Consider the following 22,500-nt stretch of genomic DNA (forward strand, 5'->3'; position numbering starts at 1 on the left):
CTGTCCTTAACAAATGACGTGCAAAACTATATGACATCAATAACCAGTCCTTACCTAACCCAAACTAATCTGCCTTGTGGAAAAAAAGTAAACAAGCCCTGAAGACCCGCAGGATAAGCTTACGTCGAGGACAAGAAGGGCGTAAAGACAAAAATAAAAAGAAAAATACAAAAATCCTAGATTACTGGACTCGATGAGCAGCACCGGGAGAAAATGAATGATTACGCGGGTAATCAGAGTCACGTGACATGACCGGGAGTGGGAGGAAACTTGAGAGAGAGAGAAGAGAGAGAGAGAGAGAGAGAGAGAGAGAGAGAGAGAGATATTCCTGTTGTCCTTTCAGCTTTAATCTTTTCGACTCTTAATTAGAAATGCGAGTACATGCCTATTTCTGAAGGCTAAACATAACTCCCTCTCTCTCTCTCCCATACATTAAATATGCATACATTTATTATATAAATACACATATATTATGTATATATATGTGTGTATATATATATATATATATATATATATATATATATATATATATATATATATATATATATATATAGTGAGGATTGAGAGGGTTCTATCAATTGGTAGACATCAGCAGGTTAGTGAAGGATCATTCATCATTTTTTCAATGCATTTATTGATGCTAGTCAGCTTTCAGATTCAAAGTCTCATTTTTCAAGCTTAGGGGAGCAGTTAAAATAAAAACTCGCTAAATACAAAAAAATCCTTATACATATATACAATAATATAAAAGTAAAGTACAAAGGATAGGAGGAGTGGGTACTATAAGGTGCTGAAGGCACAGACCGAGAACATGCAAAGAAATGCAAATATGACATAAACTACAAAAGATTTTAAATTATAGGCCACAAACTCCTAACGAACAATATTTAGTAATCTGAAACACTTTATTAAAACAACTAGTTCCACAGTTAAACACCCAGTCTCTCAACACTTATCTCTTCGTGAGTTGTTTAGCTGAACTGCCTGAAATAGTCACTGGTTCAGCCTTCAGCACCTTATGGTACTTACTTCTCCCTATCCTTGTAATTTTTACTTTTATATTATTTGTATATATGTATAAAGTTTTTTTTTTTTACTTTAATTTAGCCTGAGTTTTTATTTTAACTTTAACTTCTATTTTTATAGCTTGAAAATGGGACTTTAGTCCAAAACGTTGCAGCATCAATAAAGTACCTTGAAAAGGAATAATGGAAATCCTTCACTTCTAACCTGTTGATATATATATATATATATATATATATATATATATATATATATATATATATATATATATATATATAAACAAACTTATATATATATAAATCCTTATTTGGTAAAATCCAAGATACTTACATGTTTATCTATAGTCTAAGGAATAGACCCATTACCCTCTTAACAGTGAGGGATGGCTGAGGTTCTCTGCTGACACCTACAGATTTTCAACCAAGCGTCATACAATAATGACTTTTGATTCTGACGCTGAGGCCAGACAATTAATGACCTCCCGCGAAGATATTTCATTAATAAGTGCAGGTTCTGCAATTATCATACAAAATCTAATATTTGATTTTTACCTAGAATGGCTATTTTCGTTCAGTCTACTTTAAATTAATGTTTGAAGCATCATATATATATATATATATATATATATATATATATATATATATATATATATATATATATATATATATTTCTTTTTTTTTTTTTTTTTTTTAAGAGAGAGAGAGAGAGAGAGAGAGAGAGAGAGAGAGAGAGAGAGAGAATGGACCACAATATTTGGAGAAACCATGTCTACAGTAGAAATGACTTCATGAAAATAAAAAAGTTATATTAGGCTTGATGATAAAATCACGAGGTCAGAGAGGATCAAATGTGACAAATTTACTGACGAACAGCTATTACCCATGAAAAACAGGTGCCCTTTCATTGTTTTTGTGCCAAATAAACCCGATAAGTTTGGAATGAAATTTTGGGTTCTTGCAGAAGTAGAACACAATTACAGTATATTGCAAATGTGGTTTCCTACCTAGGGGCTACAGGCAAAGATTTAAGGTTAGGAGTTCCGTGGTTTCCTACCTAGAGAAAGATTTAAGGTTAGGAGTTCCCTTGGCTGAACATTTCGTGCTCAGCATTACTGAAGTATGGAAGAATAAGGGCTATAATGTGACAACAGACAGCCTTTTAACATCACTTCAAGTTGCAAGGAAATTGCAGGAGAGCAACTTCAATCGTTGGTACTGTGCGAGCAAACAGCACGCATCTGTCAAAAGAAATGACTTCACAAGAAAAGGGTAGAAAATATGAATCCAAATTTTGCTCCCAAGATGAAAGTGGATGCACGTTTGTGAATGACAAATGCAAGGATGGTAAGATTGTATGCCTCTTGTCAACCAAGTATAGTGCTCCAACTGCTTCTGAAGTCGAATAGGGAAAAACCAGCCGTCATAGATTTCTATGACTCCTGGCAGCACAACGCGTACAGTACACGTTGTGCCACAAGGCGTTGGCCTCTTGGAGTGTTTTGTAATGTTCTTGATGTGGAATAAACGCATGGATTATTTACAAGCTTGCCTCAGAGGAGGAATAACTAGGAAAGCATTCATTTTACAGCTCATTGAGTCTTAGGGGAAACTTATGTTCGTAAGCGTAGTTTGTTGAGGTGCCAGCCACTAGCTCTTCAGTGCCTAAAAACGTCGCAAGTGCCGTGGGAAAAAGTGTTCAGATGTTACAATTACAGTTTGCCAAGCATGTACAAAACCTACGTGTGGTTAATATGCAAAGGATGAAACAAGAATATTGTTCGTAACTTGTAAAGATTGTGGAATTGGAAGTAATGTTGTTGCTAACTAGTACAGGACTGTAGAGAGGAGTTGGTTATAAACTGATCCCATGATGTTCAATGAGTGTATCAGTAATTTTCTACATTAAAAGGATATTCAAATGAATGTATCAGTAATTTTCTACATTAAAAGGATGTTCAAATGAATGTATCAGTAATTTTCTACATTAAAGTTCATAATGCTAACACACTGACATTGTATTAACCAAATCTATTGTCAATAATTCAAAATACAAAGTGAAATGATAAGGTGTCGCAAATGGCACTGGCCATTCTGTATACGTCAAAGATCCGGCCGTCCTAGTGTTAAATCGTGTTCAAGAAAACCAACAAAACGTGTTTTGTGGTCATGTTCAAGAATTGAGGATTAGGTACAAACCGAACAGCGGAGAACTGATACGTTTCTTCCAAACGCTTTCGTCTAGACGTTTTCTCTTAGCTGCGTGTAATCTTATATACTGGCACAAAGACGTCAATCTGGCTCATACTGCAAATTTGAAATATATATAAAAAGTATAGCCATGCGTCGAAGCTTCATCGGCGCAATCGAGTTTTCTGTACAGTCGCTACAGCGGTATAATCAAGGTCACCGAAACAGATCTATCTTTCTCGGCGATCCTTGCGGTTAACGCTGCATGAGCTGCTGCGGCCCGTGAATCTTTAATCGCTCGGTGGTGGCATAACTTATAACGTTGCCAGATGCATGATCATGGCTAACTTTGACGTTAGATAAAATAAAAACTACTGAGGCTAGAGGGCTGCAATTTAGTATGTTTGACGATTGGGGGGTGGATGATTAAACCAATTTGTAGCCCCCTAGCCTCAGTGGTTTTTAAGATCTGATGGCGGACAGGAAAAAGTGCGGACAGAAAAAGTGTGGACAGAAGAAGCGCGGACAGCCAAAGTGTGGACAGAAAAAGTGCGGACAGCTAAAGTGTGGACAGAAAAAAGTGCGGACAGAAAAGAGTGCGGGACAGCTAAAGTGTGGACAGAAAAAAGTGCGGACAGAAAAAAGTGCGGGCAGAAAAAAGTGCGGGCAGAAAAAAGTGCGGGCAGAAAAAAGTGCTGACAGAAAAACGGGCGGACAGAAAAAAGTGCGGACAGAAAAAATTGCGGACAGAAAAAATTGAGGACAGACAGACAAAGCCGGCACAAAGTTTTCTTTTCCAGAAAACTAAAAAACGAAAGACTAAATTTTGGGGAAATCCCAAAACCCACAACTGAATATCTTTAATGGTCAAAATATAATTGAAAACGATAAAGCTTCAGACTTGGACCAATTCACATAAACCCCCAAAAACAGGCGATAAAGAATGTGACGCATAAAAATCTTTAAAACTGCATGACAATGCACCACCTATTTCTAAGAATGTGACCCACGACAGAATCGATAAGCATGTTTAACTGTGAAGAACGTCAGACGGACGAAATAGTTTTAGTTGACTTCGTTTGTTTGTTTTTATTTTTATTTTTATAGTTTTCTGTAAAAAGAAAATTCTGTTTGCACTTTTTTCTGTCCGAACTTTTTCTGTCTGCACTTTTTTCTGTCCGCAATTTTTTTCTGTCTGCAATTTTTTCTGTCAGCACTTTTTTCTGTCTGCACTTTTTCTGTCAGCACTTTTTCTGTCTGCACTTTTTTGTCTGCACTTTTTCTGTCTGCACTTTTTCTGTCAGCACTTTTTCTGTCAGCACTTTTTCTGTCTGCACTTTTTTGTCTGCAATTTTTTCTGTCCGCACTTTTTGTCTCCTCACTTTTTTCTGTCTGCAGTTTTTTCTGTTTGCAACTTTTCTGTCCGCAATTTTTCTGTCCACACTTCCTTTGTCCGCATTTTTCTCTGTCCTCACTTTTTCTCTCCGCCCTCAGATCTTAAAACTACTGAGGCTAGAGGGCTGCAAATTGGTACGTTGATCATCCGCCCTCCAATCATCACACATACCAAACGGCAGTCCTCTAGCCTCAGTAGTTTTTATTTTATCTAAGGTTAAAGTTAGCCATGATCGTGCTTCTGGCAACGATATAGGACATGCCATCACCGGGCCGTGGCTGAAAGTTTCTTGGGCCGCGGCTCATACAGCATTATACCGAGACCACCGGAAGATAGATCTATTTTCGGTGGCCTTGATTATACGCTGTAGCGGCTGTACAGAAAACTCGACTGCGCCGAAGAAACTTCAGCGCATTTTTACTAGTTTTTTTTTTTTAATCAAGTCTGACAGAGCAAAGAACGAAATAAAATCTACAGAATGTAAGAAATTCACAGGAAGAAAAAATAAAACAAGGAAAAAAATATAAGCTAGTCTATCTATTTCTCTATTTGCCTCTTAATGTATTTGTCTATCTATCTATCTATCTATCTATCTATCTATCTATTTTTAGCCCACGATTGGTTTCTATTTATCTATCTATCTGTCTGTCTACCTACCTATCTATCTGTTTACCTATCTATTTATCTATCAATCTATCTATGTATCTATTTGTCTACCTACTTGTCTATTTACCTATCTAGTTGTCTATCTATCTGTCTATTTGCCTATCTACTTATCAATCAGTCTATCTATTAATAATCTATCTATCTGCCTATCTATTTATCTATCTGTCTGCCTATCTACCTAAGCGTCTATCGATCTATTTGCAAATCTATTTACCTATTTGTCTATCAATCGATTTGTAAGCCTATTTACCTATTTTTTTATCTATCCATCTATTTATTTGTAAATCTATTTCCCTGTTTTTAAATCTATCTATCTATTTGTTGTCTATCCATCTATTCGTTTTTCTATCCAGTATCTATTTACTGAACTCATTTCTCCCCAAAGCATCATCAAACTTCCCCCGGTTTGCGAAGTTCGTGGAAAGGAGAAGAACGAGAAGAGGAGGAAAAATCACACTGCAGGTCTTTACGCGGAGGAGGAGGAGGAGGAGGAGGAGGAGGAGGAGGAGGAGGAGGAGGAGGAGGAGGAGGAGGAGGAGGAGGGAGGAGGGAGTAGGTGAAATAACTAAGGAAATATCTCGGGTTCACTGAATCTTAGTGTTGATCGTCCTATTTTTTTTTCTTCAGGTTTCGCGGAATCATTTAATTCTTGTCATGATGTTACATTAATTTAAATCTCTCTCTCTCTCTCTCTCTCTCTCTCTCTCAGTCCTTATAATTGTATACATAAATTATATATATATATATACATACAGTATATATATATATATATATATATATATATATATATATATATATATATATATATATATATATATATGTGTGTATGTATGTCTATTTGCAATGATTCAGATGATATAAGGCAACTATCAATGATGCGTTTACTCTTGAACACACACGCACACAAATTGTGTGTGTGAGAGAGAGAGAGAGAGAGAGAGAGAGAGAGAGAAAGAGAGAGAGAGAGAGAAAATTCAATGTAAATTTTACATTCTCAAAAATCTAACTCTTCTCTCAACAAACCTTAAAGAAAAACTGTCAAAATTCCTTGAACAACAAACAGAAGAAGACCGCATAATCCTTCAAACTTCTATTTAGCTCAAAGAGAAGAGAAGAGACAACAGAACAGAGCCAAATAAAAAAAAAGAAGAAATAAAAAAAATACAAAACAAGAAATCATGACATTCGTCAACATCCCCGCGCGCGAATCCATCTCAAACCCTTTCAATAACGAAAACGGTTTTCAACTCCAATTGTTGCCCTCTTGAACGATCGCGATCAGTCCGATATGATTCCTCAATTGGAGTTTATCAAACACTTCGCTACGGCAAGTGTACACACGTGCAGTGTGACATGAACATATGCCCCTTTCTCTCTCTCTCTCTCTCTCTCTCTCTCAGTGAAATCCCAGCTTCATCAGAAATGCGCTACAGTTTTTATGATCGTCCTGGTTTCGCAGTTCTGCAGATAAAAATGACCACGAAATATATGTATGTATGTATGTATGTATGTATGTATATATGTATACACATATACACACACACACATATATATATATATATTTATATATATACAGTATATATATATCTATCTACATATATATAGCTATATATATATACATACATATATATATATATGTATATATATATATATGTATATATATATATATATATATATATATATATATATATATATATATATATAAACTACTTTTTATATTTCTCAATACATTCCTGCTACTAAATCGAAGATTTACAGACACGACACTCACTCAAAAAAAAAAATAAAAATAGATTCCCTGAGTCGAAGTTCAAATACAGCTAAAATTCCTACGTCCAAATTCTCATTAAAGAAACAGATGAAGAAAAAAAAAATATATAAGAAAACACAAACACGCAGCTAAATCAGCTACGTAAAAATGTATGACGTCATTCAGGCTAGTTCATTTTTTTTTTTTTTTGTGCTTTCCCGTGAATAATGTTGTCAGTTGGTTAAAGGTTACGAAAACCTACTGGAAGTCTAGGAAATCTCTGATGTCAGCATCAATTTCGAGGAGAAGTATGAGAATTTAGGACGGGGTGGCGAGCTTAGCAGAGTTCAGGTTCTGCATTTTGCTTAATTCATTGTTTTCCCCGTTGCCACCCCTAGTCGGTCGTTCCTCTCTCTCTCTAATCTCTCACTATCTCTCTCCTCCTGGGCTTGTCTCTCTCTCTCTCCTCTCTCTCTCTCTGTCTCAATATTTCTCTCTCTCTCCGTCTGCCTCACTCTCTCTCTCTCTTGCTCTTTCTGGGTCTCCTTCTCCGTCTGTCTCACTGCCCTACATCTCCTTCTTTCCGTCTCTCTCACTCTCTCACCTCTCCGTCCGTCTGCTCTCTCTCTCTCTCTCTCTCTCTCTACGTCCGTCTGTCTGTCTCTCTCTCTCTCTCTCTCAACTGACCTTCGCAGGTATCCACCAAGCCGTGAAACTGAATGAAAAACTTAGGGGGAATTCTCTCCAGTTTTCACTTGAGTGAAAAAACTGGAAATTCAAATGAAGATCTATTTACTTCAATGCAATGAAACTATATCGCTGTGACGTTTCACAATATTCATCATTTCATTGCTAAAGGAGGGGGGAGGGGGGGATCATTGCAAAGAATAACGAGAACTGGAAATGAGGTGGAAGAGATGAAAGCTGATGAAACTGAGAGACAGATATTACGGAGGGATTTGTTAGAGTGCGCTGTAATTATTGTTGTTGTGATGATAATTATTATTATCCGTTTTTGCGGCTTTGTTGCAAGTTATATTGCAATATTGTACAGAAGGACAATAATATATACACAAACATATATATGTACTGTATATATATATATATATATATAAATATATATATATATATATATATATATATATATATATATATATATATATATATATATATATATATATACATATACATATTTGTCAAGCATCAGGATCGAAACCTGGCCTTTCAGTTAAAAGACGAGACCGCTGCCAACCAATCCACAGGAGTCATCGTCTTCCAATTGAAAGACCTGGGTTCGATCCTGATGCGAGTCAGAAATTTACTTCTGTTTCACACGTGATTGTGTGTTGATTATATATATATATATATATATATATATATATATATATATATATATATATATATATATATATATATATATAATGGCATTATTGGTGAGATTACTGGTTTTATCAAGACTAAATCAGTCTATTATTTTCTTTTTTTTCCCAGACAAAGTTTTCTGAAACTATTTTTCCTTATTCCTGAGACGCTAGCCTGAAGAGAAAGAGAAGAAGTCCAGACTGATTCAAAGTCTTGATAAAACGATAGAATCCGTGAACAATGCCATTCACTAAATTATATATATATATATATATATATATATATATATATATATATATATATATATATATATATAAAATGATCCTAAAATATTTATTTAAAAAAATGATCCTAAAATATTTATTAGCATTACCCATAACTATATTACAGATAGGAATAAAAATATGAAAAAAAAAACATGCGAGAGAGAGAGAGAGAGAGAGAGAGAGAGAGAGAGAGAGAGAGAGAGAGAGAGAGAGAGAGGCCCCCAAAAAATCAGTCAATCACCCCAATGACAGACAGAAGTGTGCGAAAAATCTCTCTCTCTCTCTCTTTTTCTCTTTCTCTCTCTCTCTCTTCTCATCATCACACCCTATCTGTCATTGGGAGTGATTGTTATTTTTTGCTTTTTCTCTCTCTCTTCTTTCTCTCTCTCCAGACAAGAGGTGCTAAGTAAATTCGAGAGAGAGAGAGAGAGAGAGAGAGAGAGAGAGAGAGGAGAGAGAGGGAGAGAGAGAGAGAGAGAAAAGCCCCCACCCCCCAAAAAAATAATCTCAGCCAATCACTCCCAATGACAGACAAGGAGATGATGATGACGATGACGATGATGACAATGATGACGATGACGTCACCATTGTATTTTGGCCCTTCGTCGCCGCAGCGTCATTTCTTTCCTCCGGCGGGAGAGCTTATTATTCATCGGCGAAAGCCGTTCATCGAAAGGTTACAGTGTGCCTTATCAAGGCGAACACTCCAAAGGGCATCAGCCATTGAACGGCGAGAACACAATGTCTTTAAGGGGTGTTCACAACTGCACGCCAGCTGCGTGTCTAAATCTTTCGTGTACGCTTGTGTACAGAGGATTAAGACGTGCACGTGCGCACAGTTGTGCAGTCATAGTCATACGCAGAATTTTATACATGACATGTGTTTGTACACCTCTTTTCTCTCTCTCTCTCTCTCTCTCTATATCTATCTATATATATCTATTTATATTTTATTATTATATATTTATATCTATGTATATATATATATAGATATTTATATATATATATATTATATATATATATATACTGTATATATTATATAATCTATATAATTTATATATATATATATGTAATATATATATAATATATATTAATATATATATATATATCAATATATATATTATATATATACTTATATAATTTATATATATATATATATATATATATATATATATATATATATATATATATATATATATATATATATATATATATATATATATATATAAACACACGCACACACACATACATACACAATCACCAGGATGTCTTCGCTACAATTTCTTATCAATCCTAACATTAGACGAACCAATAAAAAAAAAACATTACCGAAAAACCAAAGAAGCAGGTGACGGGACTGAGCACGTGGGGTGGGCGAAACTTGGCACAGGCACCCAGCTCCCAAAACTCTGGTAATTCCCACCCTTGGAGAGAGAGAGAGAGAGAGAGAGAGAGAGAGAGAGAGAGAGAGAGAGAGAGAGAGAGAGGGAGGAGGAGGAGGAGGGGAGGAGAACAAGAAGAAGAAGAAAAAGGAAAAAAGGCTATAGAGAGAGAGAGAGAGAGAGAGAGAGAGAGAGAGAGAAAGAGAGAGAGAGAGGAGGAGAACAAGAAGAAGAAAAAAAAAGAGGAGAGAGAGAGAGAGAGAGAGAGAGAGAGAGAGAGAGAGAGAGAGAGAGAGAGAGAGAGGAGGAGGAGAACAAGAAGAAGAAGAAAAAAAGGAGAGAGAGAGAGAGAGAGAGAGAGAGAGAGAGAGAGAGAGAGAGAGAGAGGAGAGAGGAACAGAGAAGAAGAAGGAAAAAAAGAAGAAGAAGAAAGAGGAGAGAGAGAGAGAGAGAGAGAGAGAGGGAGGAGGAGGAGGGGAGGAGGAGGAGGAGGAGGAGGAGAGGAGGAAAAAAGAAAAAAAAGAAGAAGAAGAAGAAGAAGAAGAGGAGAGAGAGAGAGAGAGTGCACCCACCACACTCTACCAATCCAGGTGACCCCTACCTGGCCTCCCCAACACCTCCACCCTTCAGAAGTCAAACGTATGCTACGCATATTCCTGAGATACATTTTTGAGATTCTTTTTTTGTTTCAATTAGACTTCAGTCGACTGATCTCAACCACTGTCCTGATTTCAGAGTCTTGGAACTATGAAGTTTTGAAATCTAGGTTTGCGCTGCTTTGCTCTGTTTGCAAGCAAAGAAGATTAATTATATTCTAAAGGGGAAGTTCCAAAGCATTTTCGCAAGCATTGCTCCCACATGGGTTATTTGCATGAGGCAGGAACTAGTTAAATACATCCCTCAACAATAACAAGTCAAAAATGCTCCGAAGTTTCTTCGGCACAATCGAGTTTTCTGTTCAGCCGCTACAGCGTACAATCAAGGCACGATCATGGCTACACTGAGGAGGCTAGACGGCTGCAATTTGGTATGTCTGATGATTGGAGGCTGGATGATCAACATACCAATTTGCAGCCTTCTAGCCTCAGTAGTTTTCAAGATCTGAGGACGGACAGGAATAAGTGCGGATGGACAGACAAAGCCGGCACCATAGTTTCCTTTTACAGAAAACTGAAAATATAACATTTTCATATATCCGACGAATGAATGTAGCTGCATAGGTAATAAATTCTCTCTCTCTCTCTCTCTCTCTCTCTCTCTCCTCAGATAAAAATAAGAGGCTTGTGTCTTTGTTTAGTTAAGTCGTGTTTTGCAGGGTTAAACAATGATGTCTCGCTTAAGTTTTCTCCTCTGCAACACATTTTCTTGGGACGCCAAAACTTTGTAAGATTTTAGCAAGAACGCTTCTAAAATCCTGGAGAATAATAATAATAATAATAATAATAATAATAATAATAATAATAATAATAATAATAATAAGAAGAAGAAGAAGAAGAAGAAGAAGAAGAAGAAGAAATTCACAATATGCAGGAACGCGTCTAAATTCCTGGATAATAATAATAATAATAATAATAATAATAATAATAATAATAATAATAATAATAATAATAATAATAATAATAATAATGCTAAGAAATCCACAATATCGTGATCAACTTGTGTATTAAATTCCTGATAATAATAATAATAATAATAATAATAATAATAATAATAATAATAATAATAATAATAATAATAATAATAATGTTTTTGAAACTTCTTCAAACGCAACAAGAGGAGAATCTGCGTAACGCAATAGCTCTCCCTTCCAAGTCCCTCCCAAAACTAAACCTGGTTCCTCCTCTTCCCCCTCCTCTTCCTCCTCCTCCTCCTCTTCCTCCTCCTCCCTTCCCTTCTTCGTCTCCATTTGGCCCTTTGTCCTAAATCTTCTCATATGGTGTTCGTTGCTCGTACCTTTGTCTCTCTCTCTCTCTCTCTCTCTCTGTCTTCCTGGCATGAGACGCAGTTACCAATTTCTTTTTAATTCCTCTTTTTTTTCTTTTTACGAACTCCACCTCTCCCTGACAACTAACTAACTCTCTCTCTCTCTCTCTCTCTCTGTGTCAACAGCTGGGGTTAGGGGGTTGGTTGGCAGTGAACAGGGAGGGGAGGGGGAGGGAGAAAAGTGACAGTTCCTGTGTCAGCTGGCTGGGTATTTCCTGCTGTCAGATGTTTGGGGGACCTTGTGAGGGTCGAACAGCCATGCCCAAAAACCAATGTCACGCGCCCTCTCTCACTGCCATGTGTGTGTGTGTGTGTGTGTGTGTGTGTGTGACTGACTGACTTGCTGCCATATTGGTAACAATTCTAAGATTCAACGCCTTTTTTCTTTCATTTGTTTCTTTCTTGTTTCTCAAGTGGCTTGATTGAACTGAACTGAACTGAATATAGAATTTAGGCCACAGACCAAGCACTGGGACCAATCAGGTCAGTCAGCCCTGAAAGGGAAACTGATAATGAAAAGGTTTGAAAGGTGTAACAGGAGGAAAACCTCAAAGCAGTTGCGCTGTGAATCTATTGTTAGGAGAGGGTGGAAAGTAATGAAGGGAGGTGCAGTAAAAGGAGCGAAAGGGGTTGAAATTAGGGGGCGAAGGGACGCTGCAAAGAACCTTAAGTAATGCCTACAGTGCACCGCATGAGGTGCACTGACGGCACTAACCCCCTACGGGAAAGTGGCTTGATTTGCCTACTGTCTTGTGCTTTAAGATAATTGCTTGATCAATCTTATGGTTTCAGAATACTTGCTTCCTTTATTTTTTCTTGTTACGTGTTACTGTACTTAAGTAATGAATATGGATTGCTTAGTTTCATTCTGCTTTTAAAAATACTCGCTTCGTGTTTCAAGTTACTTCGTTCCATTCTTGAGTTTCGAGTTCCTGTCTCTGTTTCATTCTCCTGTTTCAAATTGCTGTCTGTTTCATTCTTCTCTTTCAAATTACCGTCTGTTTCATTCTTCTGTTTCTTCTGAAATTTTATGTGATCTGTTATAGCAAAGTCATCCTTACACAACTCTTCCTGTTTATAATTGATATCATTACTTTAATTGTCCTTAGTTTTCAAATTACTTGATTTACTTTTTTTTCCAGAGTTCTACATTATTTGCTAATTTAATCTTGTCTCAAATAACTCTTGCTCATTCTTCTGCTTCAAATTATCCGTGACGTTTCTTTCTTCTATTTCAAATTACTTGCTTAGTGTCTTATCCCAATTCTAAGTTCCTTTTTTGTTTCATTATTACGTTTCAAGTTTCTTTTCCTCCGTTTCATTGTTACGTTTCAAGTTTCTTGCTCCGTTGCATTATTATGCTTCAATCGTATTGCTTCTTTTCATCCTAGAATCAAATCCATTTTTTTTCGTTTTTCCTTGAGTCTGAAATTACTAGCGGTTTCATTTTCCTTCCAAATTACTTGATTTTTTCATTCCATTGCTTCAAGTTACTTACTTTGCTTCATGTTTCGATTGCAAATTACTCCGACGCATTTTTTACTCGTTTAATTTTTAAATCAGTTTGCTTCATTCTCATGATTTAAATCACTTTTTTTTTATTTCTAGTATTTCTGTTATTCTTCGTTTCAAGTTTTTTTGTTTTACTTTAGATTTGTTTAAATTGCTTGTTTAGTTTCATCTTTAGAATCTAATCGTGTTTGATTCATTATGGATCAAGTTTCTGCGAATCAAATATATAAACTTATAAGTCCAAACTCACGTACACACACACACACACACACACACACACAAATAAGTAAAGCCATAAAAAACTCTAAGGGATTGACAATGACAGTTCTGTCGAAAGAAATTTTATGTAAGACGCAGTGACGCAGCGTGCGTCCACACTACAGAATAGCATCATGAGCACATGTCGGCAACTTATCGTATACATACTACAAACAGGATGAAAACAAGTTGACGACAGTAAGTGAGGCTTGAAACTTTGGACAATACTGGATAATCTATTAAGCATATTATAAATAAATGAGGAAAACTTTTATACATATCACAAACAGGTTGGAAACAAGTTGACGACATTAATTGGGGAACAAACTTTGGGTAATAATGGATAATCGTATAAAGCACAACTTATCGCATACATATCACAAACAGGTTGAAAACAAGTTGACGACAGTAAGTGGGGAAAGAAACTTTGGGCAATACTGGATAATTGTATTAGTATTATAAATAAATGAGGAAAACTTTCGCATATCATAACAAACACGTTGAAAACAAGTTGACGACAGTAAGTGAGGATTGAAACTTTGGGCAATACTGAATAATCGTACCGAGCTCATATTAAACAAATGCGGGCAACTTGTCGCATACATACCACAAACACGTTGAAAACAAGTTGACGACAGTAAGTGAGGATTGAAACTTTGGGCAATACTGGATAATCGTATCGAGCATAATATAATAAACAAATGCGGACAACTTATCGCATACACATCACAAACAGGTTGAAAACAAGTCGCTAACTTGTATTCAACCTGAGATTGAAACTTTGGGCACCCCAGGAAGATTTTTTTCTTTATAATATGAAATGTTCTCTCTCTCTCTCTCTCTCTCTCTGAAAAGATTTTTTCTCTCTCTAAAGAAAATGTCTCTCTCTCTCGCTCTAGATCGACGAAAATATTTCTGCTTACAACCACTGAAGAATCAATGCTGACAAAGCAGTATTACTGGAGAACAGAAAAATATTACTACAATTTTTTGTATATTATTCTTGAAGGTCCTGATCCTCTCAATAGAGATGAGGGTGGGCTCAGTCTGACTAGTTTTTCAAAACACAGAATTTTTTAATCTACTCGTAGAAGGCAGCGCTTACAGTACTCCCTCAGCGTTTCTGATACTCATCCTTTAATATTTCGAGAAAATTCCAGACGTTGATAATATTGATCATTATAAAAAACGTGTCAGCATTCAATGGAACATGTATAAAAGAAACACAGCGTTCATATGTGAACTAAGTAAAGAAGGTAATATCTATGATGCATCACTATATTATGACTTCCAGCATCAACTATTGTGACTGGAAATAATGAGGAAAAAGCCGCTCATTAAAGAAGGTAATGAAGAGAAAAACATATAAATAGCAATAATGCAGTTGGAACTTCAGAAGATCAAGCAAAGATAACACGATGCAATGCTCCGTGTATTTTAATAATTTACTTAAATTTTTGTCTATTTATTTTGTTAATTATTTTTTTCTTTTCTAATAACGAACGCCATATTCTTTGGAAGCTGGAATTTCAAGTCAATGGCTCCTATGGTTGGCTTGTTCCATATGAACAGGGTTCGTCTTCTGAATATAATATTAATAATCTTGGTTGCTGTCATTTTTCTGTCAGAAAATTAAGTTGGATGTCTTTAGATAAATGATAACTGTCTGTTAATGAATCTAATCGGCTGTACGGACACTTTTTACAGGTGCTATTTTGGCCCTTTTTTTTTTTACTGAGATATTGAAGAACCTCCCGTTTCTGGGGTTAAGTAATGCTACAAGTATCTATCATAAGCCAATCTGCATTCAAACAAAGGTTAGTCATCCTCCACTATTAATAGCTTTAAGAACAACATAAAATTTAATTATACCAATGACGTCACGTTCTACAGCAAGTAGACAGTCAGTACCCTTATAATTATAAAAATGATATTAATGAAAGTGAACACATTAGATTCAATACATAGGTGACGTCACGTTCTACAGCAAGTATACAGTCAGTACCCTTATAATTATAAAAATGAAGATTTTCATGAAACTAAACACATAAGAGTCAATACACCAGTGACGTCACGTTCTACAGCAAGTAGACAGTCAGTACCCCTATAACTATAAAAATGAAAATGTTAATGAAACTAAGGAAATAAGTAATATTTTCACCTTGGAAATGTCCTTTTTGGGGGGGGGGAAACATTAGATATGAAACAGATTTATTTAACAACTTGAAATTTGCTTTGAATGGAACGGAAACGGAATCTTCAAGAGGGAAATAAGTAATAGAATATTTCTTTTTAAATGAAATCGTTCATTTTAAAAAGAACTTGTTAGGGAACCAAGGCTTCTGAAGATGAACACCATCGACCCAAAGGCGACCTGAAACCCAAGACCTGACACTTCTGACTGAATGACTGACGAGGACTTACCTGAAGCAGGTGACGAAGAGGAATGGGCGGGCGGCGGGTCTTTGTGAGCTGGTCTCGGCGACTCCGAGGGCGTGGTGGGTGGCGGCGGCTGCGCATGCTGCTGATGGCGGTGGTGTTGGGGATGGTGGTGACGCTGGAGACTGTGGTGGTGGTGGTGGTGGTGTTGGTGGGGATTTTGGTGGTGTTGTGGGTGGTGGTGGGGATTTTGGTGGTGTTGTGGGTGGTGGTGGACGAGCAAGGGAGAGTTGGCGTTGGGCGTGTGGTGATGATGGTGCTCGAGGAGAGGCGCCCCCATGTGGGCGGAGGGCACGTGTGTGTGGGCGGGCGCGGGGCGTGTCAACTTTGGGCGGGAGGAGGGGAGTTGATGGAGGTGATGACGTGGGGGTGGCCCCCGTTCACCGCCTTGCTCGGAGCGGGCGGAGGGGCGGGGGCGTGCAAGGTATCCATGGCTGGCTTTTGTGATAACAGGGCTTTTCGGAGGAGGTCAGGAATAAAAAAAAAAAAAAAAAAATTGAGGATGTCAATAGGTGCCAGCTGGGGTGTGGGGGTGAATGGGGTGGGGTGTGGGGGTGGGTGGGTGGGTGGTGGTGGGTGGGTGGGGGGGTCCAGGAAAAACGACCCCAGGAGCGAGCGAGCGAGCGAAGGGTTAAGGACGTCGGTCACTCTTGCGCGAGGAACGCCAAATCACCACTGGACATAATTCGAGTGGGAGACACAGACAGACAGACGGACAGACACTTGCAACAACAACAAAAACAACAACAACGATCACTAGAACCGAATGTGCGAGCGGGCGAGCGAGCGAGCGAGAAGGGCGTATTTACATGAAGTCACTGTCTTCTTCCTAATTTCAGTAAATCCTATTTGACACTATATGAGCCGCCTTTCTTTCTACGCTAGGCAAACTAATGCTAAGTATCCAGTCCCGGTCCAACTGTTTGTGATAATAACGTGTATTTCATCTTCACAAATGCACACACTCCCGCGCGTGACCGAGAGGCGCCATGGCGGTGGTGGTCGTCTCCTGACGCTGAGGGAGGGGCGGAAGGGCGCGGCGGGCGGAGGGCGAGCCCTTCCTTCCTTCCTCGAGTTCCTTTCCAAGCGAGACCCAAGTCCCCTTCTTCTTCTTCTTCTTCTTCTTCTTCCCTTCTCCGGGGAGTCCAGGGGATCACGCCGCCTCTATTCCGAAGGACCTCGAGAAGGAGTTCACCCCCTTGGCGTATGAGGAGGAGGGGAGGACCTATAGATCGCCACGCCTCACGACCTATCCCCGGGAGACGGCGACGAAGTAGGCCACGGAACTCATACTAAACTCGGAGGAGGAGGAGGAGGAGGAGGAGGAGGGGGCGGGGGAAGAGGAAACGAGTTTCCGGCGCTGTGACGAGGACTTTTAGGGTTTTGCCTTCGAAGGATCCTCTCCTTCTGCAGTAGCAGGACGTCTTTTTTTTTTTTTTTTTAATCAAGAGCTCCTGCTGCAGGATTCTTCCGGGGGCGTGGTTGAGGATGACGACGGTGTGGGTGGTGTCTTCAGAAGATGGGAGAAGGACCTGGCTCTCTACTGGTTACCCAAAGCGGAAGGCGACTTCCTTGAAAGGACAGGTAGCGGCGGTGGCAGTGGGAGACCTGTTTGGAAACAGATAAAAAAAGGAGAGATTAGATTCTGCTTTTCTTCTCTCTATTCATCATTCGGAATGACACTACAAAAACATTGCGGGGAAAGTTATGTTCTGATAAGTTTCTTGTACAGAGTCACTTGGTTGTATGAATGCTGACTGTACAGTATAATAAATTTTGGAATGTCAAATAGCATTTTATGTATATGCCCTATGTATACATCATAGTACATACTTAGTTATATATGTATATATATATATATATATATATATATATATATATATATATAGAAATAATCATATATATATATATAAATATATATATAGAAATAATCAACACAATCATGTATCAGTAGAAATAAATTTCTGAATATCAGCAGAATATATATATATATATATATATATATATATATATATATATATATATATATATATATATATATATATATATATATATATATATATATATATATATATATATATATATATATATATACTGTGTGCGTGTGTGAGATCACTTAATGATAACTTCAAGTAAATAACTTTAGCACAAAAGCGCAAATGCGTATCTACATCGCAATGCGTTCGGATGCCAACTATAAGTGCAATAGCACGCAACTGCATTTTCGCTTTAGTTACCCTGTAAGCTTTCAAAGAAAACAGTTTAAATGAAACACGGCGTGACACTACCGTAGAGTTTTAGACACGCGAATGCTATTTGCATTCGCAAATTCCCGTCGTCCTATATTTTGTACTACCACCATAGGAATTTTGTCGTTATTATTATTATTATTATTATTATTATTATTATTATTAGAAAGAAGTAACAGGTAAAGGGAAATACAGAAAGAAGAGATCGCTTATTAAAAAACGGAAAATAAGAAATTATCAAATTAATAATTAGATAAAAATATAAGGCACGAGTGAAATGGCAGCTATGACCAACAGATACAATGCATGACTAATAGATATATATTTTTTTTTACCAAAAATTATCATACGCATTTTCCTTCGGCATAAGAATAACCAGATCTAAAAGAAGTGAATAAAAAAATAGACAATAAAGTCGCCCTTTCTATTCAGAAGAACAATTGAGTTAACTCCTGCCCCCTCCCCCCCAAAAAATAATATTAAAATGAAATAAAAATTAAAAACTAAAATTGAGGAGGAACAAAGATCATCGAACATCAACTCATTAATGCAATTATTTGTCCCGGATGAAGAGCAAGGAGTGAATGAGTTGCCAACGCTTTATTTATTCGGTATTTAAGGTTCCATCGGAGGCACTTTGATGAGAGTTTACCCACGGTGTCATTATTATTATTATTATTATTATTATTATTATTATTATTATTATTAGCTGTTGCTAAGGTCTGCGAGCGATAATTCTTAACACAGTATTTATTATTATTATTATTATTATTATTATTATTATTATTATTATTATTATTATTATATTATTATTATTATCAGCTGTTACTTCGGTCTGCGAGCGATAATTCTTAACGCAGTATTTATTATTATTATTATCATTATTATTATTATTATTATTAATTTTCAGCTGTTACTAAGATCTGCAAGCGGTAATTCTTAACACATTATGTTGAAAAGAGAGTCTCTTTCCAATCTAATTATTATTATTATTATTATTATTATTATTATTATTATTATTATTATTATTATTATTATTATTATTATTATTATTATTATTATTATTCAGATGAACCCAAATCACTAATTTGAAAAAAACCAACTGAATTGAAATTCAAGCTTCCAAACAATATGGAGTCCATTTGAAAGAGGCAACAGAAGGTATTGGGAATACAGAAAGAAGCGAACAGTTATCTGAAAGGAAAAAAAAGATAAATGAACAAATCAATAAATAAATAGATAAAAATTTAAGTAAAATGCAAAAATTGATGTATAGGAAATACAGAAAGAAAAAAAATTTAAGAAATCAATAAATAAAAATTTTTATTAAAACACAAGAATCGTTTCAAGGATCAAGGAAACTGTAGATAGCAGGAGGTTCATAAGCTGCAGAGAGAGAGAGAGAGAGAGAGAGAGAGAGAGAGAGAGAGAGAGAGAGAGAGAGAGAGAGAGAGAGAGGGAAGTCCCTCCTAATCCGGCAACGCTACCAAACACTCACTTTCGTCTCGAGCGGCCTTGGGCCGGGAATTCCCATCGTACTGTCCCGATCGACCTTCGATCAAAACAAGACTTTCCTTTTGTGTTTTCTAACAGTGGGGAAGAAGGATCGATGGCGTCGACTATTAATCATTTCACATAAACATACAACACACAAACACACAAACACAGTTTGTGGGTGTGCGCGCAGGCGTACCACAAGGTTTCGTTTTAAAATGAAACTCACGCCATCATTCCATACCAGCTTCTTCTCTAGTTTACAAGATGTCTGTCACGTAAGAGGGCGGCCCCCTCCTCCCCCAGGCTGTCAAATACGAATATTTATTCATTTTAAAACTATAACTACAATCTTCAGTCGCAGGCAGGAACCACTTACGCCGATTAATGGCTGCGACATAATTTAGAACGTCTGAGAATTTCTATATCAGTAACATTTTCATATTCAGGCGAAAATAAACACAGAGATGTATTTTCCCCTGAATTCCCCATGAAATCGATTGCCGCACTGTCGAGAAGAGTACACTGCGAGAACGATGATCTAGGTCCTAGGAGTTTAGGGACGAACGTACACACACACACACACATACACGAACACACACACACACACATACATACACAAGCAGTTGGCAAAGAGGATTTCCCAGTGAGCCATATGCGTTCAACCTCTTCTTGGAATAAAAGGCCGTAGAGACGACGAGAGAGAGAGAGAGAGAGAGAGAGAGAGAGAGAGAGAGAGAGAGAGAGAGAGAGAGAGAGAGAGAGAGAGAGGAGAGATAATAGTGGCAGTAGTTTTATCAATTGCAATAAGTTATTTGACGTAACTTTGTCAATACATATACATCTTATGTCTTTCCCAGAAACTAAACAGTTCACATATACATATTTAACTGAGTTGTACTTATAACTAGCAACAAGTAATCTGCTCAGAATAATTGTAATCCTGTAATTAAGGATTATTATTATTATTATTATTATTATTATTATTATTATTATTATTATTATTATTATTATTATTAAACCTAAATGTGGAGAAGTAAAGATTCATAGCATAACTCCTGAACTTGCGTTCTGCACTGGGGCTTTCCGCTTAGCGTGGAACTCGAACCTGCTGACACCTTTAACATTTTTGGCTTCTTGTCTGGAGCCTAGTTTTGGAATTGGAATATGAAATTTAGGCCGAAAGGCCAAGCGCTGGGGCCTACGAGGTCATTCAGCGCTGAAAGGGAAATTGTGAGTAGAAAGGTTTGACAGGTGTAACAGGAGGAAAACCTCACAGCAGTTGCGCTATGAAATGACTGTTGGGAGAGGTTGGAAAGTAAGATGGAAGAAAGAGAATATGAACGGAGGTAGAGTAAAAGGAATGAAAGGGGTTTGCAGTTAGGGGCAGAAGGGACGCTGCAACGAAACTTAAGTAATGCATACAGTGCACCGCGTGAGGGGCACTGAAGGCACTACTCCTTTACGAAGTGGAGTCTAGTTTTTGAAATAATTGTCGTACTCATTCCATAAACAGGTAGGTCTGCTCCTCTTTCCTGCGGCCTTGATTTTCTATTTTTTTTTTTTTTACCGAAATGCCTCTTTTACAAAATTTACTCGAATATATTATGCAATTATTACTGTTTATTATGTCATTTTGTTGTAAAAAAATATATATATATATATATATTATATATATATATACATATATATATATATATATATATATATATATATATATATATATATATATATATATACATATATATATACTGTATACATAATGCGTAAAGCTATGACATAAACAATGCATATAGAATGCTTAAACCATGTATAAAGCTATAACATGAGAAATACTGCATAATGTATAAAAATGCATGAAGCCATGGCATAAATAATGCATAAATAACGAATAAAGCCATGACATAAATAACGCATAAATAATGCATAAAGAATGCCTGAAGCTATATGATATAAATAATGCGCAAACAATGTATAAAGCTATAACATGACATAAATAATGCATAAATAACGCATAAACAATGCATAAAACAATGAATAAAGTTCCAATACACAGACTGAAACTTTAAAGCCCAGTACAGATTCGAAGATGTCAGTCAGTGACATTACAAAAAAAAAAAAAAAAAAAAAAATTGTCAAAGCGCTGTTTTCGATCGAACCAAGTCCCTTTTGAACTTTATATTTAAACTTTATATTTAGAGCTATGAAAGACACGAGTCAGTGGCCGATCCTCTGTTATGGTAGCCACCCACACCCACCAGTAATTTATAGAAAGAGGACTCATCAGAAATGGTAAGAATGACGCGATTGGTGGGAGACAGCTCATATATTTTGGTTACTGTCGTTATTTTCGGGAAATATTGTCATAAAACTCGCGTTTCACATGTTTTATGTTAGTCTATATTTCTCCTTCTTCTTCTATTCATGGGAGGACAAAATATAGAATGGAATGGAATGGAATATAGAATTTATATTAGTCTATATTTCTTCTTCTTCTTCTATTCATGGGAGGGCAAAATATAGAATGGGATGGA

The 22,500-nt window shown here is 36.8% G+C and overlaps 1 protein-coding gene across 2 annotated transcripts in view; it reads right to left on the reverse strand.

The window, feature by feature from the left end:
* Window positions 1-16,719, reverse strand: part of Hr39 (Nuclear hormone receptor FTZ-F1 beta) — a 224,166-nt gene extending 207,447 nt beyond the window's left edge. Inside the window, exon 1 of one of the 2 annotated variants that reach the window (XM_067117162.1) lies at window positions 16,209-16,719. In XM_067117162.1, coding sequence (XP_066973263.1) covers window positions 16,209-16,503 — 295 coding nt within the window. In that variant the 5' untranslated portion in view covers window positions 16,504-16,719. The remainder of the gene's footprint in view (window positions 1-16,208) is intronic. The other variant, XM_067117155.1, reaches the window with a different exon arrangement.
* Window positions 16,720-22,500: the final 5,781 nt, after the last annotated feature.

This window comes from Macrobrachium rosenbergii, chromosome 2, assembly GCF_040412425.1.
Source record: "Macrobrachium rosenbergii isolate ZJJX-2024 chromosome 2, ASM4041242v1, whole genome shotgun sequence".
Classification (NCBI taxonomy): Eukaryota; Metazoa; Arthropoda; class Malacostraca; order Decapoda; family Palaemonidae; genus Macrobrachium; species Macrobrachium rosenbergii.